At 50.0% G+C, this 18,928-nt stretch overlaps 8 protein-coding genes across 8 annotated transcripts; 3 read left to right on the forward strand and 5 right to left on the reverse strand.

Moving 5' to 3' along the window:
* Positions 1 to 399: 399 nt before the first annotated feature.
* Positions 400 to 2,697, reverse strand: PV06_02548 (uncharacterized protein). The gene is made up of 2 exons (XM_016403247.1): positions 1,890 to 2,697; positions 400 to 1,829 (listed from the first exon to the last, which is right to left on the reverse strand). Exons 1-2 carry the CDS (start codon positions 2,119 to 2,121, stop codon positions 670 to 672), a joined length of 1,392 nt encoding a protein of 463 aa, XP_016267144.1. The 5' UTR covers positions 2,122 to 2,697; the 3' UTR covers positions 400 to 669.
* A 166-nt stretch (positions 2,698 to 2,863) lies between these two features.
* Positions 2,864 to 4,738, reverse strand: PV06_02549 (uncharacterized protein). The gene is made up of 2 exons (XM_016403248.1): positions 4,378 to 4,738; positions 2,864 to 4,327 (listed from the first exon to the last, which is right to left on the reverse strand). The coding sequence occupies exons 1-2, from the start codon at positions 4,731 to 4,733 to the stop codon at positions 2,971 to 2,973; spliced, it is 1,713 nt and encodes a 570-aa protein (XP_016267145.1). The 5' UTR covers positions 4,734 to 4,738; the 3' UTR covers positions 2,864 to 2,970.
* Positions 4,739 to 5,554: 816 nt separating this feature from the next.
* On the reverse strand, positions 5,555 to 6,302 carry PV06_02550 (calcium-binding protein NCS-1; the record flags this gene model as incomplete). Its single annotated transcript, XM_016403249.1, has 4 exons — positions 5,555 to 5,734; positions 5,797 to 6,092; positions 6,150 to 6,235; positions 6,292 to 6,302. 4 exons carry the CDS (start codon positions 6,300 to 6,302, stop codon positions 5,555 to 5,557), a joined length of 573 nt encoding a protein of 190 aa, XP_016267146.1.
* Positions 6,303 to 6,942: 640 nt separating this feature from the next.
* On the reverse strand, positions 6,943 to 8,266 carry PV06_02551 (uncharacterized protein; the record flags this gene model as incomplete). The annotated part of the gene is made up of 2 exons (XM_016403250.1): positions 6,943 to 7,949; positions 7,999 to 8,266. 2 exons carry the CDS (start codon positions 8,264 to 8,266, stop codon positions 6,943 to 6,945), a joined length of 1,275 nt encoding a protein of 424 aa, XP_016267147.1.
* Positions 8,267 to 8,496: 230 nt separating this feature from the next.
* PV06_02552 (uncharacterized protein) lies at positions 8,497 to 11,262 on the forward strand. Its single transcript, XM_016403251.1, has 2 exons — positions 8,497 to 8,552; positions 8,603 to 11,262. The coding sequence occupies exons 1-2, from the start codon at positions 8,550 to 8,552 to the stop codon at positions 9,929 to 9,931; spliced, it is 1,332 nt and encodes a 443-aa protein (XP_016267148.1). The 5' UTR covers positions 8,497 to 8,549; the 3' UTR covers positions 9,932 to 11,262.
* PV06_02553 (uncharacterized protein) lies at positions 10,439 to 12,245 on the reverse strand. Its single transcript, XM_016403252.1, has 2 exons — positions 11,218 to 12,245; positions 10,439 to 11,002 (listed from the first exon to the last, which is right to left on the reverse strand). Exons 1-2 carry the CDS (start codon positions 12,025 to 12,027, stop codon positions 10,478 to 10,480), a joined length of 1,335 nt encoding a protein of 444 aa, XP_016267149.1. The 5' UTR covers positions 12,028 to 12,245; the 3' UTR covers positions 10,439 to 10,477.
* Positions 12,246 to 12,814: 569 nt separating this feature from the next.
* PV06_02554 (uncharacterized protein) lies at positions 12,815 to 15,096 on the forward strand (the record flags this gene model as incomplete). The annotated part of the gene is made up of 11 exons (XM_016403253.1): positions 12,815 to 12,878; positions 12,939 to 13,030; positions 13,087 to 13,449; positions 13,507 to 13,557; positions 13,642 to 13,709; positions 13,813 to 13,849; positions 13,904 to 14,236; positions 14,285 to 14,318; positions 14,379 to 14,490; positions 14,542 to 14,800; positions 14,857 to 15,096. 11 exons carry the CDS (start codon positions 12,815 to 12,817, stop codon positions 15,094 to 15,096), a joined length of 1,653 nt encoding a protein of 550 aa, XP_016267150.1.
* Positions 15,097 to 15,567: 471 nt separating this feature from the next.
* Positions 15,568 to 18,522, forward strand: PV06_02555 (uncharacterized protein). The gene is made up of 2 exons (XM_016403254.1): positions 15,568 to 17,651; positions 17,703 to 18,522. The coding sequence occupies exons 1-2, from the start codon at positions 15,788 to 15,790 to the stop codon at positions 17,768 to 17,770; spliced, it is 1,932 nt and encodes a 643-aa protein (XP_016267151.1). The 5' UTR covers positions 15,568 to 15,787; the 3' UTR covers positions 17,771 to 18,522.
* Positions 18,523 to 18,928: the final 406 nt, after the last annotated feature.

Below are 18,928 nucleotides of genomic sequence, written 5' to 3' on the forward strand. Positions count from 1 at the left end.
ATTGTTTCTATCTAGTCTCCTTGACCGTACCAACTTGTTGACGACTTCACACAATCCAATTCCTTACACCACTACATTCTCAAAAGTCGTACTAGTCCTGTCGCCGCCGGTGGGTTCACACAAAAGGCCGAGATAAGGGAAAAAGAGAGACTCTTACGGCCCTAATAATCAGGAATCTACCCACACGCGATAAAGCAGAGCCTACTGTACGGAGTAAGAAACTTCGCTTGCTATCTCGTGGTCCGAGCCCCAAACCCTGCCTCGATGACTCGGCAATTATGGTCCGAGGCACATGTTCCAAGGTCTCCCTTCTGGGTAAAGGGTCACGCTGCACACACCTCCCTGCATGCCCATTGTCAAATCAGTGAACAGGACGAGAGTCAACCAAAATCTGGTACGCTCACTTTCATATGCAACTATGATCCTACAAGATCGGTGTCCTAAAACAATGATATCGTTTGGTACTCCTGTACTCCTATTCACGTCCACCCAAAATACTGCATGCATCCATTTCACGTCACACACGAGCATAAGTCGTTTCAAAAACACAATGCACTAGATACAGTACGGAGACAATCTCGCAATCCAGTATCTTATACAAGTAACAAGCGAACCCCCCCCAAGTCGCATGTACAGTACTCCGTACTAAACGAAGAACCCCTTGCTTCATCAGCGGAGCCCCTCATTCACCCACTGGTTCTTGAACACTTCATCCTCTCCCCCGTAATTCATACCGTCGTCAGCCTCGACAATTCCTGTATCGTCCAGCTCGATTGCACTTGCCGGCAATGATAAGGTAGACATGTTTGGGAAACAAATATCAAATGTTCTCTCTGAGCCTTCTCTCACACCGGTAGGTTCGAGGCGGATCGGACCGGCTAGCTCCACCCCTCCGACAAACGCGTTTTGGTGGTGGGAAATGTGCTCGAGAAGACGGTCTTCGCCCTGAAATATGGCTGAAGAATCACCGCCCAAGATGCAGATCAAGCACTTGTAGCTCCGCGCCTTCTTCTCCTTTGACGCTAGGTGAGACTTGAACAGGAGCAGAGGCCGGAAACGGACCATCGATGCCGTATACACATTGTCATCGAAGCGAGGACGACCGCGTTCGTCTTTGTCGGCCGGCGTGGCAAAGGAGCACTTGCGACAGTGGCAGGACCATTCCATGTTCCTCATCGAAACTTGGACCGATGTCTCGTACACGCCTTGTTGGACATGATAAGCGCCCTTGCAAAAGCCTGCACCGGCGAGGGCTTCGTACGGTGTAAATGTCGAGGCTGGACTGATGGGTGGTGTGAGTATTGTTGAGGTTCGCGATGTTCTCAATGTGATCGAAGCAGGCGAGGCGGATAGGACAGGTGAGGCGCCAGCGGCACTCGACTCTGCTGAGTTCAAGACCGTTGACGGGTCTTCCCTCCACGATTCGGTGGAAGATGTCCGCTGGCGTTTCTTGAAGAGATTCCAAGACGACTTGCGACTCGCCGCGGGAGTGGGTGGCATTTTGGATTCCGTTCCAAATGTTCCAACTGTGTCACTGCGCTTCTTTGACCCTTTGATTTCTTTCATCACGCCACCGTTCTTGTCGTCCTCTTTTCCTGCCATTCGTCCAGGTATTTGCAGATTGGGCTCATTGACCAGGCTGGAGCGCTTCTGCTGCCGTAGGTATAGCTCATTAAGGATGGTGACGGCTTTGAGTCTAGCCTCAATCGCGGAATCGATGCAGGATTCGAAGTCGGTGAAATCGTCGTTTTTACCCGCAATGACCAGATGGTGCAGGAACGTCGCTTGCACCTCGATGGTGAGTGCTTGTAGGGCGCCATACGCGATGTCTGTGCTTGCGTGTTAGAAGAGAGACGTGTAGCACTGCGGAAGATACGAGGTATATTCACCATCGCCTTGCTCAAAGTCAGTTCCGAATCGTTGAATGCCCTTGGCCGTGATCCTTTCAATCTCTTCCTGCCCTTCCTTGAGGGATTCTTCCAAAGCAAAGCTAGGAGGGAGGGCTCCCTTGGCCTTGCGACGTGCTTTGATGTTGCCGACTATCCCACCAGCATCTTTGTACGCCGTGATAAGTGCTGCTATGGCTCCTACGACCGCGATGCCGATCTCGACACCGGACATGGTGGTGAAGGTGGTTCGTGTTTCTAGTCTCTGCAGATTCGTGTCGCGTGATGTGAGCTGCTAAAACAAGATGTATGATATGGGCGAAAGCATCACTGCTTCACCGGCAGGTGCCTGCAATCAGCAAGGACACCGGCCATATGGATAAACAACGAGAGCTTGCTGGGCACGATAGAGGCAAGGAAGAATTCAATTTGGATCAAAGAAGGGCTTTTGAGGGAGATTCTGATAGCGCAGAGAGCGAGAGGCAGGGAGTTCATCACCCACTCCTTTTGTTGGCCCCTAGAGACATCAAGAGTCACCACTGGTTACCTTACCTAGGTACTATTTCTGAGCACCGCGTGCGCCCTGCCCGGAACAATTGAAGGGAGACAAGACAGCCCCTTCGTCTTTGCAGGCAGCACGTTCGGCAATGAAAGCGATCTTAAAGTCCAGAGAATGGTAGCCAATGGAGTGAGCATGTGGTTCGCTACAAAGACTCGTTGTTTGGGGGCGCAGCAACATTTCCAAAGTGAGGCGGGAGCTGTTCCGAAGTACCTTGCTTTCGCTTGTCCACGTTCCACCACTTGATTTTCCAAGGAAGCTAAGGAACTACTGTGTACCTGTGCCTATGTATGTCAGTATAGTGGCCTTTCATCATTGTCGGCGACCTCCGTGCCCAGCATCAAGAATCAAACTGAGCCGCCCAAAGGCCATGTCGAGTCTGCATTAGCTTGTGACACCAGCCGCCAGGATGTGCGGCATTTATGATATACATGTCATTTTTCCGTGCAAGGCGTTTTTTTGTCGTCTACGCGATGTATCTGCTTCTCCTTTGGTACTCGTACATGTCTGCTCCGTGACTCAATTCTATGCGCCTGCAGGTCTGGCTCCAAAGATCCTAACCACATTGCTACCTCCTGTGTGGAGATTGGCCTCCTCAACCCAGCCTGGCACTGGCTCGTCTCCCATTCTGCTGTTGATGACCTTCCATATTTCTGGAAACCCAGCTTTCATCGGTCCTCCTGCCTTTTGACTGCCCGGTATTGCAAATCTCGGATTGGTATGCAGCGCAAATCCTTTGATGAGCCCTTGTTGTATGAGGCTGAGTATCACCGACTCGATCTCAGTCATTGTCGGTGTTTGCTCAACATTGTCGCCATTGGAACTCTGATGCTGGCCAACATACTCTTCAATATACTCTCCACTCTCTACATCGAAGCCTGTTTCATTGATCGCTAAATCCATATCACCGAATTCGGTGTCAATGTAAGAGGATTTTGCGTTTGATGCGTGAGACATGAAGCCACTTGCCGGCGTCGGAGGTATGCGCCTGTTCAAGGCCCAAGCGGCAGCGTGTTGAACATATTGAAGCCTCAAGAACGGGACTTTCTTCTCTTCGCCCATGTAACCACTGAAGGAAAACGTTTTCCTGATCAAGCTTCTCCAAACTATGATCTCGCATCTGTTCTGTAATTGGAGCAGGACAGATCGACGTAGGAACCACATTCCGGACTCTGTTTCCGCATCTAGATATTGGTAGAAAGCCCCCAGGTCGCCAGTCCGCACTATCTTGCAAAGAGGCAGGAACCTTTGACTCAGCTCGATGGCTTCAGGCCTTGACAGCAAGGACGATGATGGGAAGCGACCCAAACACAGGTTCGCCGCGATGAGGTAGATAAGGATGGTCTTTCGGTGTTTGATTGCATCTCGATGACATTGCTCGTAGGCCGCTTGGAGAGCTGCTTGAGCACGCAGGAAATGATTGTTGGCGAAGTGATAGCGACCGAGATAATACAGATATGTAACTCGCTGGGCCGCAGGATAATACAACAGTGGCGGGGACTGTGCGTCAATGCTAGAGAACATTTGTTGTGCATTCCGTAATTTCCGACACTGGGTCAACAGCTTGAGACACGAGTTTGCCGTCAAATAGATTCCGACACGTTTGTCATCGGCGGTTGGCCGTGAAGTACGCGACACGCCAGGACTGCCCGCAAGACACTTGATGAAGGCATCTCGCAAGACATTAGCAGCATCTTCAACGAAACTGACTTTGCCCGGAGCGCCTTCTGTGTCTGGAGTCTTGAGGAGATCGTTGCTTCTCACCAGGCTTGGGTTCCGGTCCAGATTCGAGGCGATCGTAGCCAAAGTACGTGAAAAGGAGAGCACAATCGGTATCATAATCACTCCATATCTGGAATCGCCAAGAGCAATAACACATTGACTGAGAGGCTCCATTAGCTTAGACTCAACAAACAGCGTCGATGCACGTACCTAGTAAGTTGTCGAATCTTCGAGGCTTTTGCATGATTATCGGCTGTGGTGAAATCTCGAAGATAGCGGAAGTAATGTACGATGCTATCGGAAAAAGTAATGCTGAATAGCCCAAACTCATCCTGTGATAGATCTCTGTGGCATCTGGCCGATAGTTCTCCATCCTTCTCCGGAGGGTAGTTTCGATTCAATTCTGAATTGAGGTCGGCATATGGCTTTTGTCGTTCTGGCGGTAGGCTGCCAATGTCCAGTTGAATGAGTTCCGTGATACGCTGGCCATTTTTACTTCTGATACTATCGATAATGACAGTCAAAAAGGAGTCTAGAACCGGCGTGTTGGCTCCAAATGCCGGCATCGTGCTGCCAGGTCACTAAATGCTGTCCCTTTGCGACTCTTTCGGTGGTGTCAGGGATTCTTTTTCAAATGTCCGTCATTTGTTCAGGTTCAGCTCCGGGCTCAACTAGACAACATTTGGGGATGCCCTTGAAAAGATCTCTCTAAAATTCTCGCGAGGCGAAACGCTATCTTAAACCTGCGTGTCGTTTGCGGCGTAACGAGTTGTTCGTTGTTCTCTGTCACACATCGGTAAGTGACTGGGTTATTGTATTCGTATTGAGTGGCTTGCTCGAGTCGAAAATGCCATGGAGTCAAAGCGATATCAATCACGCTAGTACAAGTGCGGAAGGCCTTGGTTTAAACTAGAGTCAGCCTTTATGGCTGCGTTGTGAGGATTGCTCATGGCGATATGATGCATCTTGGGTTACCACAGAAAGCATGTATGTGGCCTATGTGCGCAATGGCGGAGAGAATCTAACAGAAGGCCTCCACAGCACAGAATTTCCGAGCAAGGAACAGCCCGAGATGCTAGCAATAAACACCCAACTTTGATATTCAGCCTACCAGTAGTGTAGCCCTGGAGATATCCTGGTGCCTCCCTCGTAATAAGATAGGTATGAAAGTTCGTTGGTCGCTTTGACCCTCAGTGCCCAGCACATATCTTCGTGTTCGCATCGTATGAATGGGTTGTCACGCACATCGGCGTCTTCTCTTCTCTCGCCATAAGTAGAGCAAATGATCCAAGCACTAGCCACGAGACACGACGTTCGCAATCGCTGAAGAGCTCAAACATGCTGTCTCGCGATATAATGTCCTTCAAGCAAGAATCCCATGGATCAATCAGACCAGCCCATCGTACAGCGAAAGCGCTGACACGATCGTTTCGTCCCGCTTACTTCCCTCTTTGAATTCAGCCATGTCGAGGCTTCCGTTCTCATCTTTATCCATCATTCGGAAGATTTTTCTCACCCTCTTCTCAGGCGTATCCTCGTCCTCGGGCAACTTGACCATAGAGCCTACCTGTATGGGCCAATTGTCAGTAGGCTGATTACATCTTTGCGATGATGGGATGTTAAACTTACCATCTTGTATATCGCCTCCACAATGGCGAGCATCTCATCAAAGCTGATCTTTCCATCGCCATCAATATCATATAATTGAAATGCCCAGTCCAACTTGTCTTCCATCTTGCCCCGACTTGTCACACTCAGTGCGCATATGAACTCCTTAAAATCAATAGTCCCGCTCTTATCCGAGTCGAACACTTTGAAGACATAATCCGCAAAGGAGCTCGGGTCACCGAAGGGGAAGAACTGTCGATATATCTTCTGGAACTCTTGCTTGGTCAATGTGCCAGAGGGGCAATCCTTGAGGAAGCCTGGGTATATTGATCAGCGTGAAGGAACCCAGTGCGCTCATGTCTTCAAAGACGCACCTTTGTACCATTGTTGTAACTCTTTTCTGTCGAAATGTGTAGCCTTTTGAAGTTCGTCGAGTTGGTCTCGCGACAACTTGGACTGTCTAGAAGGCGTGTATTAGCGGCAAGTACATATGAGGTCAAGTACGCTATTGCTCACTTCTGACCCATACTAGTAGCCCACCTGGGGCCTTGCGGCCAACTATTTCAAGAAATTCAGGGCAGGATCGAAATAGAATGTGCCAGGAGCCACCTCAGGAAGGTCAGGCCGTGGAGGAGTTGTGCTGCGCTCTGGTTTTCTGTAAAGGGTCGAGGAACTCGGCGGGAGCGGATGCGATTACGGATCGAGAGCAGGACAGTGGGTGTTCGTTCGTGAAGTCGTGAGAGTCAAAGAAGGTACTTGATGGAAAATGGCGCGATCGCAGTGTTTGGTAAGATCTGAAAGAAAGCAGGAGGTTTACAGCCTCACATTGTTCGGCCGGAAACAGTTGCAGTGAACCAGTCTTCGGCGCCTGGAGCCTTTTCTTTGGCGGGGAGTCAATCCGCCAAATGACAAAGCCTCGCATCTCACATTTGGAACGGAGCTTGACACTAAGAACGGGTCTGCCGCCACACGTAGATGGCCAATGATTTTTATGAACAAGGATTCTTTGATCTAGAACTTGGTCGATTGTTGTGCAGTCGGGATAATTATCTAGGTCCAGCAAAGACTGGTCAGCAGCCGTAACTACTCGTGAGAAGATGACTGCCGCCGATCAACGTGATGTTCCCCATTCCCAGAACTGTGCCAATCCCAAACTCCATGCCTAATCTACTCTAACAACGCTGCTTGATTGGTATAGAGCACGTCGACCACGTTGCTCAGCTTTTCAATTGTCTCCAAAGCCGCGTCGTAACCGGCATCTCTTTCCACCTCATCGTACACGATCAAGCATCCCTCTCCTTGGTCCAAGACGCCAACGATGACCTTGTCGAGGATCATTTGAGACAATTTTCTTTCCACCTGCTGCACATCAAGGCCGACCATCTTTGCAACGTGATCGATTTCGACCTTGCTGAAAGGCTCAATCACTTTGATGAGATTCTGTTCCAGCATAGCATCATACAACCGTCTGAGATGATTGCGGATGAACACGTCGCTACCGAGTTCATACCGGTAATTGGAGAGTGCTTGCTCATATTCTTCCAGTGATCTATTCGAGTGTGCTCGTGCGACTGCCTTCATGGCTTCCAGATTGGTGCCAGCGTATTTCTGTGCCTGCTTTGAGGACAACAGATTGGTGACATCGTCTCCAAGGTTCAGCATGATTTTACACAACAGCATGTACTGTAATGCAGAAGTCGCCCGGGCAGTGTCGTCCTGGCTGTGGTATCCTTCCAGAGCTTCAATGAAGTATGAGAAGGCGGTGTTGAAGTCCTGATCTTCAGCATGCAGCATTCCACTCTGCATGTCTAATCCGGCCTGTAACAGTGGAGGTGTGTAGACAGAGGCGGCAGATGTCCTCGCAGAGGTCAATGCAGCTCGGGCTTTGGCCTGGTTCGTAAGGGCATGGTATACCCTTGATTCCAGCAATTGTACCTCTACAAGGACGAGTTTGTCATCCAACCTCTTCAACTCTCGCAGTAGACTATTGATCAGAGTGAGAGCATCATAGTAGGATTGTTTTTGCATGTAGAGGCTGACCAGTCGCGTTTCGAGGTTTTGACGCAGGAAGGATCTCTTTTCCGAGTTGGCCCAATCGATACATGACTTGGTGGTCGCGATCTGTAATTCCAAGGTGTTGGGAATCTCGGCGATGAAGTCAAGTAATTGGCGAACTAGGCATTACAATTAGCGACATTGAAAGGACGTCTGTGATATACATACCTAGTTTTGCTGTCTTTGCTTTGGCGAACGAAGATAACGTCGACCGGCTTGTCTTCACCAGCTGAGCCAGATCTTCAGATCGCTTATTGTCTCGATAGAGTTCTCCCAGTCCGACGAGAGCATTCTCATAATTTTGAAGAGCAGCTTGATTGGAGCCGGGTGACTTTGCCAGAACTTCCTTGTAGATGCTCTCTGCTTTTGCGGGCTCTGTCTTGGCCAATTTATTGGCGTCAGTGATCTTCGTGTTGTCGGCAGGTGGAAGAGCCATGATGGCAGTCATAGATGTGGTCGAGGAGGAGGGGGTTAAGGAAGGCGGCTGAGAGATGGATAAACGGTGTTGAGGCTGTAGAGTGACTGATCGCAGTACGCGGTCTAGCGAGTGACAAGCATCAAAATGCTAAGGACGCAGGCACCGCGGATGACGCCAGACCCTAAATGCATAAATGCCCTTATTTCTCCACAAAAAAGTTCGGCTGCGTTTCTACAATTTCTCCTCATCGAATGCGTTGTGAAGAAGCCTCTTCGATTCGCTCAGTGATGATTCTCACGAGATGGTATGTACGCTGTATCCCGATAGTAATTATCTCAAGCTGAGCATGCACAGAAGATAAAGTCGCTAACTAGGGCGCCGCCGCCCCCAGGCGATGGTGCGGTGCGCCAATCTCGAAATCTTGATCCATCCCACCATCCCTTCGAGCGGGCAAGAGAATACACGAGAGCCCTAAACGCCGTCAAGATGGAACGGATGTTTGCTGCTCCATTTATTGGCCAGCTGGGTGTAGGCCATGTCGACGGAGTGTACTCGATGGCGAAAGATCCAGGATCCCTCGAGCGTTTCGCCAGCGGCAGCGGTGATGGCGTAGTCAAAGTTTGGGACTTGACCAGTCGCGAAGAGGTATGGCAGGCCAGAGCACATGAGAACGTCGTCAGAGGCATGTGTTGGACTCCAGATCGAAAACTATTGTCTTGTGCTACCGACAAAACCGTCAAAGTCTGGGATCCTTACAACAGCGAGAAGGACAACACGCCTCTGACCACATACCATGGTCAAGGGGCTTTTACAGATATAACACACCACCGCGACCATTCTTCTTTTGCCGCTTCATCCAGTGCCATCTCCATCTACGATCTTTCACGCCCTGCCTCCGGCCCCAGCCAGGTGTTGCGGTGGCCAACTTCTACCGACACTATTACGGCTGTCTCGTTCAACCAGACTGAAACGTCGATACTTGCTTCTGCTGCCCTTGATAGAGCTCTTGTGCTCTACGATCTCCGGACATCCTCATCCATTTCAAAAGTTGTCCTCAGGCTGGCATCGAATGCCATTTCTTGGAATCCGATGGAGGCGTTCAATTTTGCTGCTGCAAATGAAGATCACAATATATACATTTTCGATATGCGGAAGATGGACAGAGCTTTGAACGTACTGAAGGATCACGTGGCTGCTGTTATGGATGTCGAATTTAGTCCAACTGGTGAAGAGTTGGTCAGCGCTTCATATGATCGGTCGATTCGACTATGGAACAGAGATCGAGGGCATTCAAGAGATATCTATCACACCAAGCGAATGCAACGAGTCTTCTCTGCAAGGTTCACTGCTGACAACAATTATGTCTTGTCGGGGTCAGACGATGGCAATATCAGATTATGGCGAACAAATGCCTCAAGTCGATCTGGGATCAAGTCAGCTAGGCAACGACAAAAGCTGGAGTACGACCAAGCCTTGATCAAGCGTTACTCGCACATGCCCGAAATTCGACGTATCAAGAGACATCGGCACTTACCTAAGACGGTCAAGAAGGCTTCTGAGATCAAAGGAGAAGAGATCAAGTCGATCAAGAGAACAGAGGAGAACGTTCGTAAGCATAGCAAGAAAGGAAGCATGCCTCGACAAAGTGAAAGGGAAAAGATGATCCTCGGTACTGAGAAGTGAAGCGATCTCTATAGCATCTCGACATGTGCCCTCTCACCGGTCGAATCTTTGCATAGCAGTGACCACGGCTCGTTATTCACCACGAGAGAGCGCGGCACCTAGCATGGCAACAGGAGCGCCTTCGAAGCATTTTCGATGGGCAACTATGATTACCCTTTGGGAACGATGTCCCGACAACATTATCAACTCCGCGGTCGTTTTGTTCACCTGAAAGACGTCGTGTTGTTTTCGTTGTGAGATACTTGTCATGACTCCAAGATGGCGTTTCAAACGTCTTTAGCCACTGGATTGCATCTTGGACCACGGAACATAGCCTCACTGGATGGAATCATGGGGTTTACGAGGCAAGAGAAGGCTGAGGTTCTCTGTATGGATCGGATGAATTACAACAAGTCGTCTAAAGGACTGACTATCAACCACTCACAATCTGATACGTGTGCATACTCGTGAACGTGCTCGAAGCGACCTACGAGGGCTTCAGAGTACAATTATTGGACGGACAGCGAGTTTCTACGATAAATTCTATACGATCCAATCTTTTGCTTGTCATATCTTGGAAGCGTGGCTTCCGTTGTCGACATTGGTCCACCCCTTGACTTTTTGCAAGTCCATCACTTTTCCATCGGCCCCAAATCGATCCTGCGTATCGCGCCAGTCTCTGCCGACGGCAGTCTCCGGCCTCCATCTGAAAGCTTTCTTCAGTCGGGACTCCATACGACCTTCTAGAGAGTTGACAACCTGGATGCCTACGGCTGGCATTGTCATGAATCCCATGCCACTTCCCCCGACGGCCACCACAAGCCTCGAGTATTTCGGGTGCTGATCGATGAGGAAGACTCGATCTGGAGTATCCGAATCCCAGCACACTCTCGCGAAGGTGAAGGGACGATCTGCAATTTGGGGCACTGTCTCACGCAGGAATTGGCGTGCACGAGCTTCAGCGTCAATGGGGATCTGTTGCCGAGAAAGAGGGACAGAACGCTCAGCATCGATGGACTGGTCATGGATGAAGTTGCAGTATCCAGGGTGTTCGTCAACGAATTTGAGTTCGCCCGTCCCTGTCGTCGGTTCCTGAGAACGATGAACATTAGTATCTACAGCTAATTGTGTGTGTACTCCTCCACCGTGAGACAGAAAAAAAATAGTTACGTCGAAAGATAAACTTTGTCACACCTTAAACACGAGTGGAAACTATGTTACGCTCGCACAAGAGGGTAGCGGAAGGAAGAATAGGACGGGGCAGATAAAGGGGAGGGCTCTTTGAAAATGAGAATGACATTACATACCATGAAGAATCCACGCTCGACGTTGAACAGAACAGGTAGATCTTTCCACGTCTGGCGCTCCTCGTCCGTCATCTGGATATGAGCCAGAGTCCACGCCGTCGGTCTGAGTTGTTTTTCAAAGTCGAATAACCTGTCGCTGTACGCACCGGCACAGAGAACAGTCCTGTCCGCTCTGTGCTCGACCCCGTCACTCGTGAATGCGCCCAGTACATCTGAACCAGAGTAGATCAGTCGTTCGACCTTTCCTTGGGGTCCGCCCGTGACGAAGCGGACGCCCAGCCTGCGGGCCTCGTTGTGCGCGGCCTCGAGCGCTCCGCGGGCAAACACCCACCCGGCGCCCTCGGGCCGAACGAAGCCCTTCCAGTTGGGAAAGTCGCCCGTCAGGATGCCCGGGGCCATGGTGGCGCGGAAGGCTTCGGGCGTGTCGAGGCGGCGGATGGGCGACGACGACGTCCGGCACGACGCGATGTACGACTCGACGTGCCTGCCGGCCTCGGGGGACGAGGCGGCCATGACGAAGCCCGTGGCGTGGTAGAAGGGGGAGTACACCGGGTCGGACCTCCAGGCTTCGGTGGCGAGTTGGAAGAGCCGGTTCCAAACATAACTTTCCTCGTCGTCATCATCCGAGGGCACACCCTCCTCCATGATCTTGTTGACGTCGTTGCCGGCAGAGATGGGTGAAGGGATGGCGTGGGCGTCGAGAACCGTCACTTTTTTGTAGCCTTGTCGAGCGAGCTGGAGGGCCGTTGCACATCCCCACGTGCCGCCGCCTATGATTAGGATCGACGAGTCGTGTGTCAACTGGGACATGGTGGTCGTGGAAACGTCTAGGAGTCAGGAGGTGAGAGTGAATCAGGTGTGAGAGTGCCGAGTGGCAATTTGATTGGATGGTAGCTGGTAGCTGGTTGCGTAGGTTGATCGAGGATATTCAGTAAGAAAGGTCTTTTCAATATCAGATCTCGTCGATGACTTAGACCGGCGGGTTCTGCTTCCCCCAAGGCAAGATATGTCAGTGCTATTAGGTACACGAATCGTCGGCAGCTCAGACTCGTGGTAGATATGGACGGCCAAATGTAAACAGCCTAATCAAAGTTAGAAGAGATCCTTCACTTGTACACATCTCCCGCGAGGTACTTATGCTGTGGATCATATCCTGCCCTGTCTTCCTTGAAAGGGGAGGTGCTCCCGTTTTGTGTGCGCATCACATTCCCATTCGTACGCTTCGACCTTCTGTGCCTCTTTTGGTGGAGTCAAGCAGTCGATTCGGCTCGCAGCTCAGGGTGCTAGTTAAAGCTTAGTTCTCTCCCCAACATTTTCTCCACGTAACTTATACATGGGTCCGTCTAGCATCTGTCCCCTCGATTACCATGGACGGCCTACAGCAGTGTCTCTGGCACTGTTCTTGTGGGGCATCTGATTGCCATTACGGAGGAGGCAGAGATAACAAGGAGGCAGGCATTGGGTGTGGAGAAGTACACCCTAAATGGCCTTCATGAATATAGGTATATATTTCTCGATATCCCAGGGAGAAATAGTTGAGTAGACCAGATCTGTGAACCAGGTCATAGGATACAAGCATCGCCAGTCATCTTCCAGCATGGCTCCAAACAGTGTCACTTTGGCGGCGACCGACATACCGGGGACGGTGTACTTGATCGACCGTAAGTAATTCTTCCCTGCCCCTCATCATCGTCGTGATCCAGTGCTGATACACTATGAAGTCGACCACCATGAGACCGTGGCCGCCCACGCTGGTCGAAACCATGATATCGTGCTTGTGCCCCAGCCTATGAGGACCGCCCGGGACCCTCTCGTTCGTATGCCCTTTCCGAAACATTCTCTCAAGCCGGACTGACATGAGATTCGCAGAACTGGGCACGCTCAAAGAAACTCTGGTCATTGCTCCTGGCAGCGTTTTATGCCTGTGTCATGTCCTTTGGCGAGAACAACTTGGGTGCGGCCTGGACGCAAATATCTGTCGAAACAGATGTTACCTTGAATAATATGAACGGCGGTTCGGCGCTGAACTATCTTCTCCTCGGCTTCGTCAACATTCTCTGGATACCTACCGCGATGAAAATCGGGCGCAAGTTCGTCTACATCTCCAGCATGTTGATCAACATGGCAGCTGCCTTGTGGAACGCGTACATCTATGGTACAGCGCAGTGGTATCTCAACAATGCATTTGGAGGAGTTGGAACAAGCGCATACGAGGCACTCATCCAGCTTACCGTAGGAACCCACCCATGTCCACAAAGTCTGCAAAGGACTAGCTGACGCCATTGATAGGTTTTTGACATCTTTTTTGCTCATCAGCGTGGCACTGCACTCGCCTTCTATGTGAGTTAAACACTTTCACAGTCGGAAGCAGCTCAATAGAAGCGAACTTGTGCATAAATACCTTTCAACTAACAATATCTCTAGATCTGGGGTCAGCAGCTGGGATCAATCCTCGGATTAATCCTTGGTGGTTATATTGCAGAGGGTCCTGGGTATGTATGCATAGCTAAAGGTGCATACCAAGCGCCTTGCGAAGATTATAGACAGAGTTGTTAACAAACGTGCCCATGATGCTAACAAAAATCCTTTTATTAGATGGAGATGGGGTTGTAAGATCGTTGCGCTACTCAGCGTGAGTAAGGTGGCCGTTTCCATCATGTCTTGTGTCTGATGATATATTTTGAAGGCGCTCGTGATACTCCTCTTCATTTTCACATTCGATGATTCACTCTTCCCACGACATGTCTTTCGCACTTTGAACCAGTCTACACAAACTGCGTTAGTGGTGACTGAAACAACCGACACACTCGGCAAAAAGGATGGGAGCGAACTTCAAGGAGAGAGTAAATCCGATCTACCTGTTACAAGACAACTCACTTTGACCGAAGGCGACATGAACAGATCTCGTACATACTGGGAGATTTTGAGTCCCATTCAGCGATTCCCGGAGGACAAAACCACATGGTGGCAATATTTTCGCCGTCCCTTCGTCTTGTTCTTCTTCCCAAACATAGTGCTGGTGAGCAGTCTCTTTGATCATCGTGGAGCAATACTGACGGTGTCGAAGGCTGGGATAATCTTTGCTTTCGGGTGTACAGCTGGTAAACTGAACCTCCTCTTTCAGCAACAATGCCAAGAGTTGAAAGCTGACTTTTATGCAGGAATCGTGTCGTTCAACACTATTTCCGAGATCTTGACAGAGGATCCATATGATTGGGGAACTGGCCCTACTGGTCTTGTTTTTCTGGCAGCCCTTGTCGGCTCCTTCATTGGGTAGGGATCATTTCGCTGTTGGACACACAGCATGCTGACATGGACGCTCAGAATGGGTACTGGCTACCTGGGAGACTTGATAGTTTTACGGCTTGCACGTCGTAACAAGGGATACAAGGAGCCCGAGATGCGCTTATGGACTCTGTCTCTTAGTTTCATATATGGAGGTGTTGGGTACTTCTCTTATGGGTGGACTGCAGAGGCTGGAAGCTCTTGGGTTGGTATCGCGATCGGCCTGGGCGCCATGATAGCCCAGCAAGTCTCAGCTACCAGCATAGCCACCACATATGCTATGGAGTGTTTCGAGGGGGTAAGTAATATTGACGTCAAGCTTGTGATCTCAATACTAACCCTTCTGCTCCTCAGATTTCTGGAGAGCTCGTCGTCGTACTTGCGATATGCTCCTCGTGCATCAACTTCGCCATGTCATTCAGCGTACAACCTTTGATTGACGCCACTGATTATGGCCGAGCGTTCACTTTCTTCGGTTGTCTCGTGCTTGGATCCATGGCACTGGCGGTTCCAATCGGGATATGGGGCAAATACTGGAGGAGTCGATGCGCCGAAAAATATCGGAAGTTTGTTGCAGAGGCAGTCACCATCTGACAAGTACACCAAGACTGGTTCGCTCCCTCAATGTCAATAAATGGAGGCTAAGACGTGATCACAGTCAATCCAGGTCTCCAGAAAATGCAGTACGATAGGGATTATTTGCTCCTAGGGGTGATAGCCCTCTACATCACAATGAAATAGCAAGTCAGGTCGATTACCATTGTCATCTCGTCTCAAGTTGTGGTCATTACCTAATGGAAACTGTCGAATGGTAGAGAACACCGCCGTCAAGAGGATGCGTAGCGCATGTACATATAGTCGCCGTAGACCCAAATCATCCTACGAGTAAAGCTCATCTAGTGACAAAGATGCATATGATAAAGAGCGGCTTGCTTCAGGTAAGGTACGGATTTATGAATAACCAGGGACATCATGAGTGGCAGCTTGAGTCGGGGAAAGTTAGCCGATACCTTTCTCAATCACGAACGCGCAGGCAACTTTTAAATGGTATTTCCTTGCGTGGTGGTCTATAGAGAACAAGGACTTCTTTGCACTGCTATATACTGGAAAGCGACATTACTATCTGTTAATTGAGACTACCAGCTTCGCTCGCAGCATCCGCTTCCCATGACGACCATGAACAGATCGTGACAAGTGGCTTTCTGAAAGACGTTCTTGGGCTCTTGATTGGAATCTGTCACGATCCTCGACTTCAGCCTGCGGTCTCTCCGGACATACACCGACTATGAATTTCTTGCTCGCTTCAGCACTTCTGTGCAGCATCTCGATCAATAACGTGGCAGCATTCTATCTACCTGGAGTTGCACCCTCTTCATATTCTCAGGGTGACCGAGTCCCCTTGACAGTCAACGCCCTCACTCCTTCGATATCACGCCACGATGAACAAATTCATGCGGTTGTTTCCTATGACTACTATCATCCCGCATTTCGGTTTTGTCGTCCGGAAAAGGGGCCACAACGAGTCCGCGAGTCGCTTGGGAGCATCATATTTGGGGACCGTATTCAAACATCGCCTTTCGAATTGCACATGGCACAGAATGAAACATGCAAGATGATTTGTGACAGCGGGGATTTTGACGAGAAGTCGGTGCGCTTCGTGAGATCAAGGATCAATGAAGCCTACAATGTCAATTTGCTCGTGGATGGTTTACCTGCGGCCGAGTTGAGAGAGGACCCGTTGACACATGAACGATTTTCCAGTCCTGGCTTCCCGTTAGGCAAAGTGAGGGAAGATGGCGCAGTCATACTGAACAATCATTGGGACATCATTGTCGACTACCACACAGCCGGCCTCCGAGGCACAAGGTACAGGGTTGTTGGGGTTCTGGTCCAGCCGCAGTCGTATTCCGAGTCGAAAGTGACGGGAGCAGGAAAGGCCGACTGCGCTGTCAACTCCGGACCATTGATGTTGAAGGAGGGAGAAGGAACAAAGGTCACTTATACGTACAGCGTTTATTGGCGACCCTCAGACACTGCTTGGGCCACTCGCTGGGACAAATACCTACACATCATCGACCCAAAGATTCACTGGTTCTCGCTCATCAACTCGACGATTTTTGTTATCTTCCTGGTTGGTATGGTCAGCAGCATACTTGTCAGAGCGTTGCGAAAGGATATCGCGCGATACAACCGGCTCGACAACATCAACCTTGATGATCTATCGGGCACGTCAGCTGTTGATGACGACATCCAAGAGGACTCAGGGTGGAAGCTTGTTCACGGTGATGTCTTCCGTAGTCCCCGATACAGTCTGATGTTAAGTGTTCTCCTTGGTAACGGGGCACAACTCTTTGTTATGACTGGGGTGACGGTCGCTTTTGCCATGCTAGGATTTCTGTCCCCATCCAACCGGGGCTGGCTCACTTCGATTGGCCTGCTCTTATACACGCTGTTCGGTTGCATCGGTGGCTATATCTCTGCACGCGTGTACAAGAGCTTTGGAGGGGAGAAGTGGAAGGTCAATATTGCGGCTACTCCAATATTTGTGCCGGGCATCGTGTTTGGAACCTTTTTTCTCCTAAATCTTTTTGTTTGGGCAAAGGGTTCCAGTGGTGCAGTTCCTTTCACCACAATGCTAGCAATCATCGCCATCTGGTTTGTGATCAGCGTGCCACTGAGTGTGGCCGGATCCTGGTATGGTTTTAAGCAGCCGGCAATTGAAGCACCGACACGAATCAATCAAATACCCCGTCAAATACCACCAGTCACTCGATCTCTTCGACCTCTACCGTCATTGCTCCTTACTGGGATACTACCATTCTGCGCTATCTTCGTGGAACTGTACTTCATCATGACATCGTTGTGGACCAGCAAGATCTACTACATGTTTGGATTTCTCTTCATCTGCTACGCTTTGATGGTCCTGACGTCTGCTTGCACCACCATCCTACTTGTGTACTTCTTGCTGTGCGCGGAGGACTACCGCTGGCAGTGGCGGGCATTCTTTGGCGCTGGGATGACCGGCGGATATGTATTTGTGAATGCGCTGGGTTTCTGGGTGACTCGAGTCAGCTTTGGAGGGTTGACTGGAGCTGTACTCTATGTCGGATACTCCGCGCTCATTAGTTTCTTGGTTGCAGTGTTGTCTGGTAAGTCCCCTTGCAGGTGACGAGTGCGCTTCATTTACTGACTATCGATAGGTACCATTGGCTTCTTTGCATCCTACGCATTTGTCTACCGAATTTACGGCTCTATCAAGGTCGATTAAGATCCAGCCCTTTTATGTACGATATACAATGAGATGTGATTGGCCACGGGTGCGTAAATGTACCCCCAAAATTGGACATGATAGCGCGAGACATGAACAACATCAAGTTATCATTGTCGAAGTTACGGAGAGCTGTCTTACTTTGCCGCTGGTGGTCAGTGTGCGCTATAGTCTCCACGATGGAACAGTGCATGGAAGAATCTTCTACCCAGGAAACACCTCAAGACTAGTAGGTCTTGGAGATGCAACTTACAGCCTCGTCTGCCTCAGTCAAGACCGCGGTGGCCGTAATTTTATGGCACGATCAACTAAGACGCCGAGATCTTACCGCGGGATTTGCTGCAGACGGGTATCCTGCCGGAAGGCCTTGTGAGTGATAGAATGGGAAGTGTGTATTTGTAGACTCGCTACCAACCGTGTAACTTATGTTGTATGACATGTTGGCGGCGAAAAAGTAACATCCAAAACACAGAATGAGTAAGGATTGAGTTTTCATCAGTGCGGGTTCGGTGGACGGGCCGCGAGACGCGAGCAGAAGCGATCAACACGAGGTCAAGTTAGTGATCGTCATCAGATTCATTTCGCGTGAGGCGAGGTGGATGTCGGATTGACCATTTAGCAGGAGTAAGAAGCACAGACATCCCAACGGACTACCGATCAAAAGCAAAGGGGGACTTAGCGACGAGCACCGTACTGTACCCCGTAGGGGCAATGATAGTGAAAATGTACCGAGTACTACCAAAAATGTCAATGTCGCAGTGGCTAAAATTCGCCCAAAACCATGATAATCACACTATGGCCCAATGATGTGAAGACCGGGAACGACGGGTGGTGGGTTGGCATTTTTCAGACCGTGACACAGATTGAGGCGTGGAAGGCGTATATAGAGACCCAGTTAGGCCAAGCATCTAGTGTAGCACCAGCGAGATACTGCGTACATCATGCCGTGTTTGTAGTCAATGGGGCATCAGGTGGACAAAAAAAGGTGGACGGGTGGTGGGCACAACACTATGGCCGACAGGAGGGATAGGGAGCGACAGTACTCCGTATAGTGTGAGGACAAAGGAAGGGAAAAAAGCAGATGCCAATCAATCAGTGAATCTGATGTATTGAAATATGACTAGCTTGGACGGCGTAAGCTTGATGAATATCTATCTA

The sequence above is a fragment of the Exophiala oligosperma genome, assembly GCF_000835515.1.
Source record: "Exophiala oligosperma strain CBS 72588 unplaced genomic scaffold supercont1.2, whole genome shotgun sequence".
Taxonomy (NCBI): Eukaryota; Fungi; Ascomycota; class Eurotiomycetes; order Chaetothyriales; family Herpotrichiellaceae; genus Exophiala; species Exophiala oligosperma.

What these genes read in the sequence shown, in the direction of transcription:
- PV06_02553 (XM_016403252.1), bottom strand. Translation starts at nt 12,027, where the DNA reads ATGTCCCAGTTGACACACGACTCGTCGATCCTAATCATAGGCGGCGGC. An exon ending in TCGAGCGTGGATTCTTCATG is followed by an intron (nt 11,003 to 11,217) that starts GTATGTAATGTC and finishes CATCGTTCTCAG; the next exon opens with GAACCGACGACAGGGACGGG.
- PV06_02555 (XM_016403254.1), top strand. Translation starts at nt 15,788, where the DNA reads ATGAATTTCTTGCTCGCTTCAGCACTTCTGTGCAGCATCTCGATCAAT. An exon ending in CTTGGTTGCAGTGTTGTCTG is followed by an intron (nt 17,652 to 17,702) that starts GTAAGTCCCCTT and finishes GACTATCGATAG; the next exon opens with GTACCATTGGCTTCTTTGCA.
- PV06_02548 (XM_016403247.1), bottom strand. Translation starts at nt 2,121, where the DNA reads ATGTCCGGTGTCGAGATCGGCATCGCGGTCGTAGGAGCCATAGCAGCA. An exon ending in TGACTTTGAGCAAGGCGATG is followed by an intron (nt 1,830 to 1,889) that starts GTGAATATACCT and finishes ACGCAAGCACAG; the next exon opens with ACATCGCGTATGGCGCCCTA.
- PV06_02549 (XM_016403248.1), bottom strand. Translation starts at nt 4,733, where the DNA reads ATGCCGGCATTTGGAGCCAACACGCCGGTTCTAGACTCCTTTTTGACT. An exon ending in AAGATTCGACAACTTACTAG is followed by an intron (nt 4,328 to 4,377) that starts GTACGTGCATCG and finishes GGAGCCTCTCAG; the next exon opens with TCAATGTGTTATTGCTCTTG.